At 43.3% G+C, this 18875-nt stretch overlaps 1 protein-coding gene across 1 annotated transcript in view; it reads right to left on the minus strand.

Annotated features, from left to right (window-relative positions):
• APPBP2 (amyloid beta precursor protein binding protein 2) overlaps positions 1-17970 on the minus strand; it is a 104036-nt gene extending 86066 nt beyond the window's left edge. Inside the window, exon 1 of the mRNA XM_073615248.1 lies at positions 17568-17970. Coding sequence (XP_073471349.1) covers positions 17568-17705 — 138 coding nt within the window. The 5' untranslated portion in view covers positions 17706-17970. The remainder of the gene's footprint in view (positions 1-17567) is intronic.
• Between the last annotated feature and the right edge of the window lie 905 nt (positions 17971-18875).

Consider the following 18875-nt stretch of genomic DNA (forward strand, 5'->3'; position numbering starts at 1 on the left):
ACCAAATTTCCTGTGCCTTTGTAGCTCACGCATCCCCAAAACATCAGCGATCCACCTCCGCGTTTCACAGTAGGAATGGTGTACCTTTCATCACAGGCCTTGTTGACTCCTCTCCACATGTAGCGTTTATGGTTGTGGCCAAAAAGCTAAAAATTTTGCTCTCATCACTCCAAATGACTTTGTGCCAGAAGGTTTGAGGCTTGTCTCTGTGCTGTTTAGTGTATTGTAAGCGGGATACTTTGTGGCATTTGCGTAGCAATGGCTTTCTTCTGGCAACTCAACCATGCAGCCCGTCTTTCTTCAAGTGCCTCCTTATTGTGCATCTTGAAACAGCCACACCACATGTTTTCAGAGAGTCCTGCATTTCACCTGAAGTTATTTGTGGGTTTTTCTTTCCATTCCGAACAATTTTCCTGGCAGTTGAGGCTGAAATTGTAGTTGGTCTACCTGACCTTGGTTTGGTTTCAACAGAACCCCTCCTTTTCCACTTCTTGATTAGAGTTTGAACACTGCTGATTGACATTCTCAATTCCTTGGATATCTTTTTATATCCTTTTCCCGTTTTATACAGTTCAACTACCTTTTCCCGCAGATCCTTTGATAATTCTTTTGCTTTCCCCATGACTCAGAGTTCAGAAAACATCAGTGCAGCACTGCATAAAAGATGCAAGGGTCTGTCAGTGCAGCACTGGCTAAAAGATGCAAGGGTCTGTCAGGAGTCCAGAAACTCATTGACCTTTTATATACACACACTAAATACAAGTAAACATAACAGGTGAGAATGGTTACCTTTAATAGCCATTCAAACCCCTTTGTGTCAACCTGTGTGTGTTTTATCAGGACACAAATCACCAGGGTATGTAAAGTTTTTAGCAGGGTCATTATGATTTAAAAAGAGTAAACACAGTTGATTGATAATAAATGGCTTCAGCCAAACACTAACCTTCAGTAGAGGGAGAGAGGGAGAGAGGGACTACACTGCAAGTGGTTATATGCCCTTTATGTCTAGGGTAGAGTTAGAGACTAACCACACCTTGCTCTAGCACTCTCCTCCTCTGCCCGAAGTTCTGGTTTATGGGTGGAGCCTTTGTGTCATCACTTACAACACAGGGACATTAAGGCCTCTTGTGACTTGTCATGTGACTTTGCAGTCCCAAGTCGCAGGACAAGTGGTACTCCATGATTTCCAATGAGTACCATTCATAACTGTGCGACTTCATGGCTCCTGCTGCATCTCAGCCAATGATGAAGAAACCCAGGAGAGTCTCGGCTCTTAAGCACATTGCTGGATCTGGCTCAGCTAAGCATTAGGGTGGAATTATACACTGAAGGTTTTTTTCTTTGCCTTCATGCATACAATGCATGAACAAAATAAATCCAGTTTTAAAAACATTTTAACACAAAATGGGCCGTCAAAGAAAGCTCAACACACGAGTTATAAAAGGATACAAAGTTATAAAAGGATACAGAACTAATGTCTATTAGGTTCATTATGAGTTCCCACAAATACAGTACACAAAAAAAAAAAAAAAAAAAAAAAAAAAAAACACCCCACCACACATACGAAAAAGTTACCCAGCTGCTTTATCAAAAAATCACGTGCAAGCATTTGTACATCATTTTGTAGGTTTAACAAAATGAAGAGCTTCAAAGCACAATGTAAAACAAAACACTTTCCAACATCCTTCACGTGACATGGTTTAGGCACAATGTACTTCTATTTACTTTGTCTCTGCTTTTCTAGTATTTACCCGAATTCAATACTTGTGCTAGTGAGCATTACAAAGCAATGTTAAAGTGGTAATGAAGTATAAAGAGAGAGGAAAAAATAAAAAATAAACCATCCCACACACAGTATTATGCAACAAACATTAGCAAAGGCATCTGTTTATCAGAGTCCCTCATGTTATGTTTACCGAACAAGCTGCAGGAAAAGTGGATTACATAGTTGATGGTAGATCTAAACGAGATTATTCAATCAGATTGTATAGTGTATACCTTATGCACATGGTGTGGAGATACCCAAAACTTTAAGTACTGGGCAGAGATACTAGATGTTATAAAAAGAACCTTCGGGATTGAGTTGGAGTCAGTGTGTAGTCTATGTGTGTTGGGAAGTTTGGATTGGAGAGCCTGCTGGCATAAAAAAAAAAAAAAAAAAAAAAAAAAAAAAATAATATAATAAAAATATATATATATATAATTTTTTTTTTTTTTTTTTAATGCCAGCAGGCAATCCAAACTTCCCAACACACATAGACTACACACTGACTAATATATATATATTAGTATCGAGGTGTCTATTTCAAGCAAGAAAACAAATTACTCAAAATGAGGCCCTCTGACGCCTGAAGAATGGGTTAAGGTGGTAAATGCAACAGTGTGGAAGCAAAAATTGGCATTTACTAGACGAGGGAACTTTGATAGATTCTTAAAGTTATGGAAGCCATGGTTAGATAATATGGGCTGTCCACCATGAGGAAATGTGAGATGTGGACAGAGTAGAACTACAGTGAGAGAAGGGGAGAAGAAAACAAATATACACACACATCATAATTACACACGTGAGTGGGTAAGATTGGCAATATATTTTCACAATGAGTTGAGGGACGGGACGGACGGGGGGGGGGGGGGGTGTTGGACGGCGCCCTTCCTCCCAACTGGTTCCAATAATACTTTGAGTGAAAAAGAGTAAATGGGAACTTTGCCAAGACGTGTTAGGACAGTGGTTCTCAACTCCAGTCCTCAGGACCCACCAACAGGCCAGGTTTGCAAGATAGCTGAAATACATCACAAGTGATATCACTTGCTGCTCAGTGATTGCAGTATTCTAGTCTGCAACTCCCCAAGGTAATACATAAAACCTGGCCTGTTGGTGGGTCCCGAGGACTGGAGTTGAGAACCACTGTGTTAGGATAATGTTTTAAATGCTTTTATCACTTTGTATCGTAGTGCAAATTCAGCTAGGTTATTGTTATATTTCTATGACTTTTTTTTCGTCTTTTTTCCTTTGTGTATGTATCTGCAAAAACCTAATAAAAAGTATATTAAATAAAAAAAAAAAAAAAAAAAAAAAAAAAAACTTCCAGGGACACACTTCTCCTGTTGTCAATACTATAGCTCTGCTCCACATAGGCCGATATGTGATCGTTCAGCTACCTGCACTCTATGCCAAAATGAAGGGTCTATGCAAGAGGAAGGTACAAAACAACTGATGTAGATAATAATCAGTGCAGCGCTGGACGTAAAACAAAGTGAATAGCAATAAAATTAATATTACTAAAAATTTGTGACAACAAATAAAAGGTGATTATAAACAATCCATATTATAAATGAACCATCGATGTGTAAATATTCATCAGTACATAACCGTGCTCAAAAAGTCCATTATAATAATAACAATTAAATGGTGAAAAAAAGAGAAGTGAAAAAAAAAGTCCAAAGTAATAATAAATAAATAGTGAAAAAAAAGTTCCAAATATGTAATAAGTGCAGAATCAATCCAGCGATGTTAATCGATAGTGACACCCACCACCGGAGAGGAATAAAGGCTTACCAGAAAGCCTGCGAACGCCCTTACTCAGGGGGGTCAAAACAGGCTCAGATCAAGGTTGGTATCTTGTTGAAGCCGCAACCGATGTCCTATAAAATTACCCTCAATGTTGGCTTCTCATCAACAGTAGGAGATACTCCAGGAAAAGGAAATGGTTCCAAAAAGGACCAGGTGGCCAATATTCAGACAAGGATGAACCATAAAAAAGAGAGAGGGGACTCCAGTAGTGCAGATAACCAGGGACGTTTAATAAAAAAATTAAGTAAAAATACATTGCACCAGATTGCGCATATAATGCATGTAAATGTAAATTGCATATAGGGTGTGTATAAAAGGCAAGTACACTGCGAATCATCCAACTATAGATGCACAGGATCAAAACGTGTGTGCAAAAAAAGTGCCACTAGGCACCAGCAGTGAGACTATCACGTCCAGCGAAACAGAAATCTCCACCGCCGTTGAAGTTAAAAACGCCTTTTTTTTAACTATATATTTGGATGATTTGCAGTGTACTTGCCTTTTATACACACCCTATATGCAATTTACATTTACATGCATTATATGCGCAATGTATTTTTACTTAATTTTTTATTAAACGTCCCTGGTTATCTGCACTACTGGAGTCCCCTCTCTCTTTTTTATGGTTCATCCTTGCCTGAATATTGGCCACCTGGTCCTTTTTGGAACCATTTCCTTTTCCTGGAGTATCTCCTACTGTTGATGAGAAGCCAACATTGAGGGTAATTTATAAGACATCGGTTGCGGCTTCAACAAGATACCAACGTTGATCTACTGAGCCTGTTTTGACCCCCCTGAGTAAGGGCGGTCGCAGGCTTTCTGGTAAGCCTTTATTCCTCTCCGGTGGTGGGTATCACTATCGATTAACATCGCTGGATTGATTCTGCACTTATTACATATTTGGAACTTTTTTTTTCACTATTTAATTGTTATTATAATGGACTTTTTGAGCACGGTTATGTACTGATGAATATTTACACATCGATGGTTCATTTATAATATGGATTGTTTATAATCACCTTTATTTGTTGTCACTAATTTTTAGTAATATTAATTTTATTGCTATTCACTTCGTTTTATGTCCAGCGCTGCACTGATTATTATCTACAACTAGTTTTGCCTTATATCGGGGTTATAGTGTTCAGCAGCAGGACCCATATCACGTTTTTTCATCATTATTGATTATTCTTTATTTATGCACTTAGCGCAGGTTTTTTATTTATTTTTGGTTTAAAACGACTGATGGCAGTGTATAGAGTTAGAACAATGCTCACTGACAATGACTGCATGGAACTACCAATTCCAAATACCAGGACAGGAAAAAGTAGGAGTTTTCTATAGAAGACTGAGGTAAAGCCTGTACTAGAACTTAACCACTTGCTTACTGGGCACCTAAACCCCCCCTCCTGCCCAGACCAATTTTCAGCGCTGTCACTCTTTGAACGGCAATTGCGGTCATACAACACTGTACCTAAATGAAGTTTTTATCATTTTTTTCCCACAAATAGAGCTTTCTTTTGGTGGCATTTGATCACCTCTGTGGTATTTTATAAAAAGACCAAAACTTAATACACAACCGTTTTATATTTTGTTAATAAATTTTGCAAACAGGTAATTTTTCTCCTTCATTGATGTACGCTGATGAGGCTGCACTAATGGGCACTGGCAGGCGGCACTACTAGGTAGCACTGACTGGCACCACTGGTGGGCATTGATACGTGGTACTGGCAGGCGGTACTGGTGAGTACAGATAAGGAGGCTTCGCCTCTTCCTCTTCAGGACCAATGTCCCTTCAACAGAAGCTGGTGATCAGCTTTGTCACCTCACGCTGTTACCGTAAAAAACACACTAATACTGATGTTCTGTTTACATCACGTGATCAGCTGTCATTGGCTGACAGCTGATCACATGTTAAGGGGTCGAGATCGACCCTTCCGATCAACCGAGTCTCATTGACTCGGTGATCACAACAGGGGGCGTGCAAAGGGGACGATGTCTATTGACAGCCTCCCGGCAGCAAAGTAGATCCGCGCTGTAGCAGTCATTCGGCTATAGCGCAGATCTGAAATGGTTAAAGAAAGCTTTTATGGAGAAGAGGTACATAAATGGTACAGGGCCTTGACAAAAATAAACACAAATATTATTATTATTATTAATAATAATAATTCATACCCCTTGAAATTTTGCATTGTCATGTTACAATCAAAAACGTAAATGTATTTTATTGGGAATTTATGTGATAGACCAACAAAAAAGTGGCACATAATTGTGAAGTGGAAGGAAACTGATAAATGGTTTTCAAACTAAGATCTAGTGGAACCAATTGCCTTCATAAGTCACCTAATTAGTAAATAGTGTCCACCTGTGTGCAAATTATTCTCAGTATAAATACAGCTGTTCTGTGAAGCCCTCTGAGGTTTGTTAGAGAACCTCAGTGAACAAGCAGCATCATGAAGGCCAAGGAACACACGAGAAAGGTCAGAGATAAAAAGGTGGAGAAAGTTTAACGCAGGGTTAGGTTATACTACAAACCTACCAAGACACGGCCATCCACCTATCAGGCCATGACAGGAGGGGCAAGTAGAGCATTAATCAGAGAAGCAGCCAAAGGGCCCATGGTAACTCTGGAGGGGCTGCAGCCATCCACAGCTCAGGTGAGAGAATCCGTCCACAGGACAACTATTAGTCGTGCACTCCACAAATCTGGCCTTTATGGAAGAGTGGTAAGAAAGCCATTGTTGAAAGCCAGCCATTAGAAGTCTGGCTTGCAAGAAGCCATGTGGGGGACACTGCAAACGTGGAAGATGTTCTGGTCAGATGAGACCAAAATTGAACTTTTTGGCCTAAAGGTGATACGTTGTTTGGCGGAAAACAAGGGTGGATTTGATTTAAATCAACTAGATTTAAATTATAAATTTTTAAAGAGCAACTGTCAACTCTGTCCGGCAGCGGCTCCTCCTCTGACCTGCTGTTGACTCACCGACAGTCCCATTCACTTAAATGAGGCGGCTGGTGATGCGGCAGTTACAAGGTAAGGGACGTGGCGGCAGCAGGTGAGTGGATGCCCACTAACGGACGCTGCCATGGTGGATCTAAAATGACAGGTGCGCTTTAAAATGTAAGGACTTATACTTGCTGGTAGTTAGAATCTTTAATATTTGCAAATAAAAAGAAAGGTTTCCCATTTAGAGAACTAAGCTGTCAGTTTAGTAAAACAGCGATATCAGAAACAATTCAATCATACAGTTTGTCGTGTACATAGATTTACAAAACAATGGGATAAAGAAATACTCCTGAACTTTGTTTTATCTCATGGTTACTGTGAAATTGTGTGAATGCAGTGTATGTTATCTCAGCTTGCATTCATTGAATGAGTTTACCAAAAATGTAAATATTACATAATATACAGCCTCATGCTACATAACTAAGCTTAATTTCATGCCGAATAAACAAAATTATTAATGTATATTAAAAGGGGTTGTAAACCCATGTGTTTATTCACCTTAATGCATCCTATCCCAGACCCCTGGCTCCCCCCGTTTTACTCACCTGAGCCGCTTCGTTCCCTCGGGAGAGATGCGCTCACCTTCTCTGCCCGGGGTTCTCGGCTCTTTACTGAATAGATCGATAGCAGTGCTGCCATTGGCTCCTGTCAATTATATCCAATGACGCGGGCGCCAGGGGCCAAGTCCAGCATTCTGTGTATGCACGCAAAGGCTGGACTCGGCAGCATACCCGCAAGGTAACCCCCAGGGAGAGCGCTTCTCCCAGGGGGAGAACTGATGCGAAGAAGAGCTGTGGGCGCCGCCGGGAGACCCCCAGAAGATGAGGTTCAGGGCCACACTGCGCAAAACAAGTAAGATATTTAATTGGGGGGGGGGGGGGGGGATTTATATCCACCCTGCGGAAAACTAACACTACACATCACCCCCACCATGAACGCAGCATGTTGTAGGGATGCTTTATTTCAGCAGGGACAGGAAAGCTGGTCACTAAGAATACAGCCAGAGCTACAATGGAATGTTTTAGAACAAAGCATATTCATGTGTTAGAATAGCCTAATCAAAGTCCAGACCTAAATCCATTTGAGAATCTGTGGCAAGACTTGAAAATTGCTTTTCACAGACGCTCTCCATCCAATCTGACAGAGCTTGAGCTATTCATTCAAAGAAGAATGGGCAAAAATTTCACTCTACATGTGCAAAGCTGGTAGAGACATACCCAAAAAATAAATATATGCATTTTAAATGCAGGGAAAGGTGGTTCTACAAAAGTAGTGACTCAGGGGGGCGAATACAAATGCAGGCAGTGATTTTCAGAGATTTGTAAAACATTTTGAAAACCATTTATCATTTTCCTAAGCCCTTTACAATTAATGTTCAACTTTGTGTTGGTTTATCACATAAAATACATAGGTTTTTGGTTGAAACATGACAAAATGTGGAAAATAGCCTTTGACTGAATCGCTGCGATTCCAAATCATGCTGCAATGCACGTGTATTTGTGTGCCATTCATTTTTATTTTTTTAAACAGGCACCTAAAACACAACATCATTTTACCACATTGCACAAAGCTTGTCACCCAAAAAGCAGCAGGAGTTTCTTTAGCACAGCATGCCCACCCCCACCCCCCGTGCTTTTTATTTCTTAATTTTCTCATGAAATAGGATGTACAAGAGAACACTGGGCAGGAACCTATGATCAGATACACCCATCCTGTATACATCGACTGGCTACACAGAAAAAGCTTTCCTCCCAGGAAATGATGATGTCACTAGCTTTCAATAACCACACCCACTGGGTGATTTTAGGCTCAAAAGGAAGTAGATATGAAGTCATGTAACGGCACTGGATTCTGCAAAAAAAAAAACACTGGGATTTTTCTCATTTTGAGACAGAAAGATGAACTTAGCTCACATTAATGATTGGAGAGAATTTAAGTGGTGGTGCACTTCCACTTTAAGTAAGCCGACACATGACAGCCAACAGGTTTAACCAACAAAAAGTAGAATAATGTGCTGGGTAGTGTGTAAACTAGAGAAAACTTTGGGAAGAACCCCAGAATCAGTCCTTAGGATGACCTAGTCATCAAAAATGCATAGAAAAGTCTCATTGACAGAAAGATCCCAGGGTTCACTAAAGCCAAAATAAATCACAAAAAAAAAAAAATAAAAATAAAATAATATATATATATATATATATATATATATATATATATATATATATATATATATAATAATAATAAATAGTTATTAACCAGTTCCTTACCAGGCCAATTCTGACATTTCTCTCCTACATGTAAAAATCATAATTTTTTTTTGCTAGAAAATTACATAGAACCCCCAAATATTATATATGTTTTTTTAGCAAAGACCCTAGAGAATACAATGGCGGTTGTTGCAACTTTTTTATCTCACACGGTATTTGTGCAGGAATTTTTAGAACGCGTTTTTTTTGGAAAAAGAGTTTTTTTTTTTTAAAACACAAAAAAAACAGTAAAGTTGGCCCAATGTTTTTGCATATTTTGAAAGATGAAGTTACGCCGAATAAATAGATACCCAACATGTCACGCTTCAAAATAGAACACACTCGTAGAATGGCACCAATGTTCGGTACTTAAAAATCCCCATAGGCTTGAAATATTTTTACTGGTTACATGTTTTGAGTTACAGAGGAGGTCTAATGACAATGATTGCTCTCGCTCCAACGTTCGCAGCGATATCTCACATATATGGTTTGAACACCGTTTTCATATGTGGGCGGGACTTACGTATGCGTTCGAGCACACGGGGACAGCGGCGCTTTAAAGTTTTTTTTTTATTGATAATTATATTTTGTTTGTTTTTTTTATTTTGACACTTTTTTTTTTTTTTTTTTTTTTTTTTTTCAAAAAAGCTTTTGATCACTTTTATTCCAATTACAAGGAATGTAAACATCCCTTGTAATAGGAATATAACATGACAGGTAATAGTGAGATATGGGGTCAATTAGACCCCCATATCTCGCCTCCCATAGGAACGATCAAGCGGCGGAACGGCCGCTATGATCGTTCCTATGGTATAGAGATTCGCTGGCTGAAACCGGCAATATCTGAATGATGTCTGTAACTACAGGCATCATTCAGATATACTCGCCCAAAGCCAAGGACGTCATGACGTGGGCGGGCGGGAAGTGGTTAATGAAAACAACATTCCAGAGGCTCAAACTGAAGCTTGATGCGCCCACCCGTGTAGAACCAGTCCCATTTAGGACAAGGCAATTGTAACGTGTTTTTTTTTTCTCTGGCTAGAGCTTTACACAGTCACAATTTCATCCCAACATTTTTGTTCAAAGCGGCAAAGCAAGTTCTGTCAAAAGACATGGTGGTCTTCCACGAGTAAAAGCATAAGATGACAGTGTACTTTAAGGCCCCTTTCACACTTGTGCAACTTCAAAGTCCCGCGATTTCGTGAGCGCGATTTGGGAGTACTACTTTGGTCCCTTTCACACTTGTGTGACTTCAAAGTCGTGCGATTTTGCGGGCACGATTTTACAGCAATTCTACCGCTAATTCGCACGATTTTGCCACGATTTGGCATTAACAAAATGAAAACATACATGGTGTGAGGCTTGTGCTTTCAAAGTCGTACTGAAATCGTGTCTATATTATTCAGGTACAATTTGCATGCTACTTGAGGGTTTAACATAGAGGTTTATGGACATCAACTCGCATAGAAGTTGGACCAAAGTAGTGCAGGGACTACTTTGAAGTCAGCACAACTTAAGCCCCTTTCACACTTATACTACTTGTCCCACGATTTTGTACTGCAAAATCGTATGACAAGTCATTCTCCACGATTTTCAATGACTACCATTCATATTGGCACGACTTTAAGTTGTGCCGACTTGAAAGTAGTCCCTGCACTACTTTGGTCCAACTTCTATGCGCGTTGTACTCCATAGACCTCAATGTTAAACCCTCAAGTAGTATGCAAATCGTACCTGAATAATATAGACACGATTTCAGTACGACTTTGTAAGCACAAGCCTCACGCCATGTACAGTACCTTAGTCAATTCAATATTCCAGATGCACACGTTCCCGGACAAATGGCAAACACATTAATGGGTGCTGTAACGATTACCAGTTAGGTTCTGGAAGCATCAAACAGAAGTACAATTTCGCCAGCACACCATGGATCAGCAAACAGACATGTCCAAAAAAGGTTTTTAATCGAAAACGGTCACATCACAAAGAAGGTGCAACGTTTCGGGGCCGCACAGGACCCCTTCGTCAGGCAAGTCACCTGCCTGACGAAGGAGTCCTGTGCGGTCCCGAAACGTTGCACCTTCTTTGTGATGTGACCATTTTCGATTAAAAACCTTTTTTGGACATGTCTGTTTGCTGGCGAAGATGTACTTATGTACAGTACCTGACCGCAAGATTGTGTTTTTCGCTGACAGGGTACTGTGCATGTCGCGCTGGCTCTCTGATCAGGAAAGGAAAGCTTTTTTTTCCCCTTTTGCGATGAGCGACAGGCAGTGCTGACAGCTGTCTGGTATGAATGAGGGGGAACGCCGCGCCAAGTTTTAAATGAAAAACCGGCGTGGGTTCCCCCGCAGGGGCATACCAGGCCCTTAGGTCTGGTATGGATATTAAGAGGAACCCCCTACGCCGAAGAAAATCGGCGTGGGGGTCCCCCCAAAATCCATACCAGACCCTTATCCGAGCACGCAGCCCCGTCGGTCAGGAAAGGGGGTGGGGACGAGCGAGCGCCCCCCCTCCCTGAACCGTACCAATCCGCATGCCCTCAACATGGGGGGGGCCCTGCGGGCCCACCCCAAAGCACCTTGTCCCCATGTTGATGAGGACAAGGGCCTCTTCCCGACAACCCTGGCCGTAGGTTGTCGGGGTCTGCGGGCAGGGGGCTTATCGGAATCTGGGAGCCCCCTTTAATAAGGGGGCCCCCAGATCCCGGCCCCCCCACCCTTTGTGAATGAGTATGGGGTACATTGTACCCCTACCCATTCACCTAGGGAAAAAAAAGTGTCAATGAAAAAACACACTATACAGGTTTTTAAAGTAATTAGGCAGTTCCGGGGTCTTCTTCCGACTTTGGGGGTCTCTCCGGCGTCTCCTCCTGCCGGGCCCCTCCGCTATCTTCTCCCGCTCTTTTGCTAGCGGGGGCCCGGTCTTCTGCGCTGTCTTGTCCCCTCTTCTTCCGATGTTTACACAACGCTCTCTCCAGCTGGAATGCTCTCTGAGCGCTCTGCAATGGACATATATAAGTGGTGACCCCGCCCCCTTAAGACGGCACAGTCCCAGCATGTCCATTGCGGAGCGCTCAGAGAGCATTCCAGCTGGAGAGAGCATTGTGTCAACATCGGAAGAAGAGAAGAGGGGACAAGACAGCGCAGAAGACCGGGCCCCCGCTAGCAAAAGAGAGGGAGAAGATAGCAGAGGGGCCCGGCAGAAGAACTGGACACCGGAAGAAGAGGCCGGAGAAGTAGGAAGAAGACCGCCAGAGTTGGAAGAAGACCCCCGGAGCTGCCTAATAAAATTTTAAAAACCTGTGTAGCGTGTTTTTTTATTGACACATTTTTTTCCCCTAGGTGAATGGGTAGGGGTATCATGTACCCCCATACTCATTCACATAGGGTAGGGGGCCGGGATCTGGGGGCCCCCTTATTAAAGGGGGCTCCCGGATTCCGATAAGCCCTCCGACCGCAGACCCTGACAACCAACGGCCAGGGTTGTCGGGAAGAGGCCCTTGTCCTCATCAACATGGGGACAAGGTGCTTTGGGGTGTGGGGGGGGGACCTGCAGGGCAAGCCCCAAAGCACCCACCCCCCCCCCCCCCCCATGTTGAGGGCACGCAGCCTGGTACGGTTCAGGAGGGGGGGGGGCGCTTGCTCGTCCCCACCCCGTTTCCTGACCGGCCGGGCTGCGTGCTCGGATAAGGGTCTGGTATGGATTTGGGGGGGGGGGGGGGACACAACACCTACGCCGATTCTTCGGCGTAGGGGGCTTCCCCTTAAAATCCATACCAGACCTAAGGGCCTGGTACGCCCCGGGGGGGAACCCACGGCGGTTTTTATATTTAAAATTTGGCGCGGAGTTCGCCCTCATGATTCATACCAAACAGCTGTCAGCACTGCCTGACGCTTATTGTGAAAGGGAAAAAAAGTTTTCCTTTCCTGATCAGCGAGCCAGCTCAGCGCTGGCTCCCGTGGTGGGGCTCGCATCATTTCTCTCCGCTGCCTGGTTCTGGGGACACAAGGGGTTAATTATGTTTCCTAAGGGAGTGATTCTAACTGTAGGGGGAGGGGGACGCACAAGGGGAGGAGACCAATCAGTGTTCCGCTGTACTGGGAACACAGATCGGTCTCCTCTCAACTGACAGGACGTGGATCTGTGTGTTTACACACACAGATCCACGGTCCGGCCAATCGCGGGTACCCGGCGGCAATCGCGGCCGCCGGGCACTCGCACCAGGTCCCGAGTAATGCCGCGGGAGCGCGTCCCCTAGACGGCCGGGTATCCCAGGACGTCATATGACGGCCACCCAGGATGGGAAATCCCATCTCAGGCCGTCATATTACTATGGCCCGGTAATGAAGTGGTTAAAACATAAGGGAGGCTGAACAGGATTAATATCTTATACAGAAACAAAAAAGACAGAATACATGACATATGAACAGCAATGTTCCTCAACCTTTTGTTTCAGTCATAGCACCCTTTAATAATATGCAAAACATCAGGGTGCCCCAGGTGAATTATACCTTGTTTTTTGTACAACATATTTGAACTTCAATTGTGATTAAAATGTTAAAGATGCTTCATTCCTGTAGAAAATATAAAAACCAAAATCAATTGTCTCAAGTGAACCTGCATGCTTTGGATACTCCTGGGGGGGGGGGGGGGGGGAATTATATATATATAGTCAAATGTAGAGCTTCAAGGACACCCCCACTTGCTGGTTCTTCTTTTTGAGGGCTTTATTTGCCCATTTTTATTAAAAGCAAGTTCAGCAAACATAGGTTTCCCTCACAGGGGCTTTCAGCATTCCTTTTTCCATCAACAAAAAAAAAAATAAATAAATAAAATGACATTCAGCCTAGTTGGCTCTCACTTGCAGCACTGGCCTCAGACTAATGCCCCGTACACACGATCCGAAAGTCGTACGTAAAATGCCGCATTCGAAACGATCGTACGATAATCGGATCGTTAGTACAGAGCTTTCGAGAGCCGATCAGGACAGTTCATCCGATATTATTCTATCGGACATGCACGGAAATTTTTTCCGTACGATGCCAGATCGTACGATTTTCGTTTAATCGGTACAGCTATCGTTCGAAAATGCAATACAAATGCATTGCAACACATGACATCGCTTCCGAATTTTTATTCTGTCGTACGGGAATTTTCGGGACTTTAGTAAACTCATCAGATTCGATGTGAGATTAGCATGCAAACAAAAACGGACGATCATTCGTCCGATATTCGGATCGTGTGTATGGGGCTTAAGACTCAGACTAACTATCTGCCCGGGTGGAGCCCAGAACCATGGTCAGGTTACTACTAAAAGCCCAGCACACACCTGACCAATCAGAATGCTGGCCCCAGGACTAGGGATTTCATCCCACCCGGATCTCTCAGAAATCCCTGAGCTCCAGGTCCCAAAGTGGACTTTACAAAACACTGAGGAAACTGAAAGGCCAGTTTCCTCTTCATGTTACATGCTCCCTGGAGCCCCTCAACCCGTCTGGTTGAGAATTCTGGGTCACATCCTCCTTCTAGAGCCTGGCAGGGCAACGCTCTGCCAAAAATATATTATATATGGAGATAGATATACATTTATACACACACACACACTTTTCTAAAATGGCTTGCAGACCGCCTCACGTTGGAGTATGACTGGCTCTCCTGTGCCGGATCACGTATCTAGTGGGTAAACCAGCACTTCTGGGTAGTAGGGATGCTCCAGCTGTGACAGAGCTTGGTCATTGTAAACCATACAAAGCTCTGTCCAGTCACCTTCTCACCCAATGTCATTAGTCCACTACTGATCACTGTATTAGGGTCACTCATTCCCACAAAGGAGAGATAGAGAGAGAGTATATATAACAACTTTAGTGCAAACCAATCAATATAAGCTTACTGGGAATTTTTTTCTTTTTACCAAAACATATGTAGCAGAATACATTAGCCTAAATTCATGAAAACAAAGGGTTTACTTTTTTATTGGATAGGTTTTATAATAGAAAAGTAAAGTAAAAATACTGTTTGCAAAATTTTCAATCTTTTTTCGTTTATAGCGCAAAAAAATCCAATAGGGACCAAATACCACCAGAAGAAAGCTCTATTTGTGTGAAAATAAATGTTATAAAAATGTCATTTGTGAACAGCGTTGCATGACCACGCAATGGTCAGTTAAAGTGATGCAGTGCCAAAAAGCAAAAAGGGAGGTCAAGTGGTTAACTAATGTTAACCCCACCTTGAATAGAAGAATGATAATCTAAATGAAAGCCAAAAACAAAAAAAAAAAAAAACACACCCCCACCTTAAAAACCAATAGGTGGGTACATAATAAAAGTGGTGTCTTCAACTGGTATTAAGCCCCCCAGTTACACCGGCGCAACTTGTCATGTGATTTGACAGTTCCAAATTGCATGCCAATTTGCACCCTATTGTCAGCAATGGAACTGTTCAATTGAGTGCGACTCCCGACTGTGTTGCTGCATTCGATTTGAAAAAAGGTTCCAGCACTAATTACTATTTCACGTTCGACTTGCATAGATATCTGTGCATGAATTTACAGAGATGTCAGGCAAGTCGCACCTGGAATCGCACTGACCTATGGCTTTGAAATTCTGCTACTTCAAGTGCATGATTTGAAAAGTCTCATTCAGTGTGAACAGGGGCTTAACCAGCTATTTAAAAAAATAAATAGATAACTTGCCTACAGGCAGTGTATTTATGACAGAAGAGACCCTTTCCATTTCTTCTGTCATGAAGGCTTCCTGCCTGTCAGCTGTCATGTTCACAGAGCCAGGCATGTGCAGCTCTACGTACATTTATTACCCTGGGCAGCACAGTGGCTAAATGGTTAGCACTTCTGCCAGGCAGTTGAAATCCCAACCACAGCACTACCTCCCTGGAGTTTGCATGTTCTCTCTGTACCTGTGTAGGTTTCATCCGGATACTCCAGTTTCCTTCCACACTTCAAAAGACATGGTTGGTAGGTTTATTGGCTACTGCCTAAATTGGCCCTAGTATGTATGTGAGTTAGGGACCTTAGAACGTAAGCTCCTTGAGGGCAGGGACTGATGTGAATATACAACATATATGTAAAGCTCTAGACCCCTGTAACACCCTGGCAGATCCTGCCTGGCTATGCTGACTCCGATATATCAGGGTTGCTGAGCCCTGACACCGGAGTCATCCGTACGTGCCTCCGACATCCGCAGTCTGCTATCTGTCTCTTCCGCTCCCCTCTCTGCCTGTCAGCTTGTGACAGTGCCTGCACCCTCAACTCCCGCTGCTTAAAATAACTTTCACATCTTCATACCATCCTCTCTGTGTTATAACCCTTTGTGCCCCTGTGTGAGTGATTTATAAAAAAAGAAATAAAAAAAAAAAAGCCTGCGATACCTCTCCTCACAGGGATCAGTGACAAGTGAAGTCAGCAGGAGAATCTCGGCCCTGCCTGCTGCAGCTATCAGATGAGCGAGGAGAAAGCCAGCCGATCATGTGATCGCTGAGAAGAGTTTTTTTTTTTTTTTTTTTTTTTTTAAATCAATCACACAGAGGCACACGTGATTAGAACACAGAGGGGATGGTATGAAGACGTGAAAGTGACTTAACCACTTTAAAGCTGAACTCCATGAAAAAAAAAAAAAAAAAAAAAAAAGTTTTCCAAAAAAGGCGGGACTGTGCCTGCCCTACACTGGTCAACCACTCGTTTGTGTCTAGAGCAGTGATGGCGAACCTTGGCACCCCAGATGTTTTGGAACTACCTTTCCCATGATGCTCCACTACACTGCAGAGTGCATGAGCATCATGGGAAATGCAGTTCCAAAATATCTGGGGTGCCAAGGTTCGCCGACACTGGTCTATGGGATTGGAGATATACTTATTTATTCTTCCCAGCCCAAGACAGGTCCCTATGCCTCCTGCACCATTCACCCCCCCCCCCTCCCAACTCTGCTGCCTGCTCATTTTTTTGTCTAGGGCAGTGGTTCTCAACTCCTGTCCTCAGGGCCCACTAACAGGCCAGGTTTGTAAGATAACAAATACATCACAGGTGATATAATTTGCTGCTCAGTGATTGCAGTATTCTAGTCTGCATCTTCCCAAGGTAATACTTAAAATCTGGCCTGTTAGTGGGCCCTGAGGACAGGAGTTGAGAACCACTGCTCTAGGGGACTGGAGGACAGAGAGATACTTACCTAAGCGACCCTGCACAAAACCATCCCCTGTGGCTCCTCCCCAACCCCCCTGCAGTCTTGCATGGCGGACTGTTCCTGACGTCATCACGCCCATAGTGCTGCTCTGGACGTGAAGGATGTCAGGAACAGTCCACCGCTGGATCACGGGGGAGCGCCACTTGCAGGAGATCAGGTATGTGCTCCTCTCTCCTAGACAAAAATAAAAAAAATATGGAGCAGGCACAGCCTCACCGCATGGGAAAACTTGTTTTTGTCCAGAGTTTGGCTGTAAAGTGACTTAAGAGAACCCAGAAGAAAGATTAGAAGAAATACCCGGGACCTGCCAGATTGGTGACAGCGCAGAATTATAGGGCTTCCCTGGCAAGTAAGGCTGTTATATCCCCTAAAAGAATAAAGCAGAGTTCTCTAGTGCTCATAGTTGCACTGAGAGGTGAAAGCTTCCAGGTGAGGTTAGTGATCGGCTAGAAACGAGCAACAAGTGTGTCTATGTAGGATAGACAGGAGCGAAGTAGTGGCAGACACTCCAGCTGACACCTCTCTATGACCTCATCACACACTCCTCTTACCTTGTAGTACACATCGAACTGGATGTTCTCCGGCAGGCTGCGGATGTCTCTGCGGGCTCGGCTGTAGTTATCCACCACCGCGGAGATAGCCGTGTTATACAGGGTCTCCGGGATCCACTCCAGCTCCGAGGCCGCCATGTTTTGCCGACCCCCCTGAGCAGTGTACACTGCCTCCCCCGCTTTACGGCCCGGGAAGCTCCGCCAGCACCGAGCGGCCGTGACAAGCGCCCAGTGTAATGCTGTGTGCTCGCCGTAACCCCGTCACACTCCAGACTTAGGCCGCTGTCTCTCCCTGGGATATGTCACCCAGGAGCCCCGCTCTTATTTATTGTTATAGGCGGACATCTACAGTCTCTATGTCGCCCTCATCACTGGACGTGAGCGCAGCGCTGGCGTTACGTCACCGCGCACTACGGCAGAGCGAGAGGAGGAACCCCGAGAGGGCCGGTCACGTGCTCTGAGATAGAACACCGGCAACAGGCTAGACTTGCAATTGATGGATGTAATAGATAGAAGGTCGCTGGTTTACCTGAGAGGATCACTTATATCTGTTTTGTCCGCTACACAGCACTGTCACTCCACTCCACAAAACCCTGTCTAGCTGGGAAGGAGACCTGATTTCCCTTTACTGTTGGTCAAGATAAAATTATAACTCAAGGCAAACTTTTTTAATTTTTATTTTTTGGATAGAGCGGGGAGGGATTAGAACCCCTGTTAGGTTTTTATTGTCCCCCGTGTCTCTGTTAACCACTTTAGCCCCAGAAAGATTTACCCCCCTTCCTGACCAGGCCATTTTTTGCGATATGGCACTGTGGTACTTTAACTGACAATTACGCGGTCGTGCGACACTGTACCCAAACAAAATTGACGTCCTTTTTTCCTCCACAAATAGAGCTTTCTTTTGGTGGTATTTGATCACCTCTGCCGTTTTTATTTTTTGCGCTGTAAGCGGAAAAAAAGCCAAATTTTGAAAAAAAAAAAATTTTTACTTTCTGCATATCAAAAAAATATATATATAAAAAAAAACTAATTTATTCATCAGTTTAAGCCAATATGTATTGTTCTACATATTTTTGTTAAAGAAAATCCCAATAAGCGTATATTGATTTTATTTGCGCAAAAGTTGTAGCGTCTACAAAATAGGCGATGGATTTATGGCATTTTTATTTATTTTTTATTTACTAGTAATGGCGGCGATCAGCAATTTTTAGCTGGACTGCGACATTGCGGCGGACAGATCAGACCCCGAACTGACATTTTTGACACTTTTTTGGGAACCATTAAGATTATTACAGTGATCGGTGCTAA

Source organism: Aquarana catesbeiana, linkage group LG02, assembly GCF_042186555.1.
Source record: "Aquarana catesbeiana isolate 2022-GZ linkage group LG02, ASM4218655v1, whole genome shotgun sequence".
Taxonomy (NCBI): domain Eukaryota; kingdom Metazoa; phylum Chordata; class Amphibia; order Anura; family Ranidae; genus Aquarana; species Aquarana catesbeiana.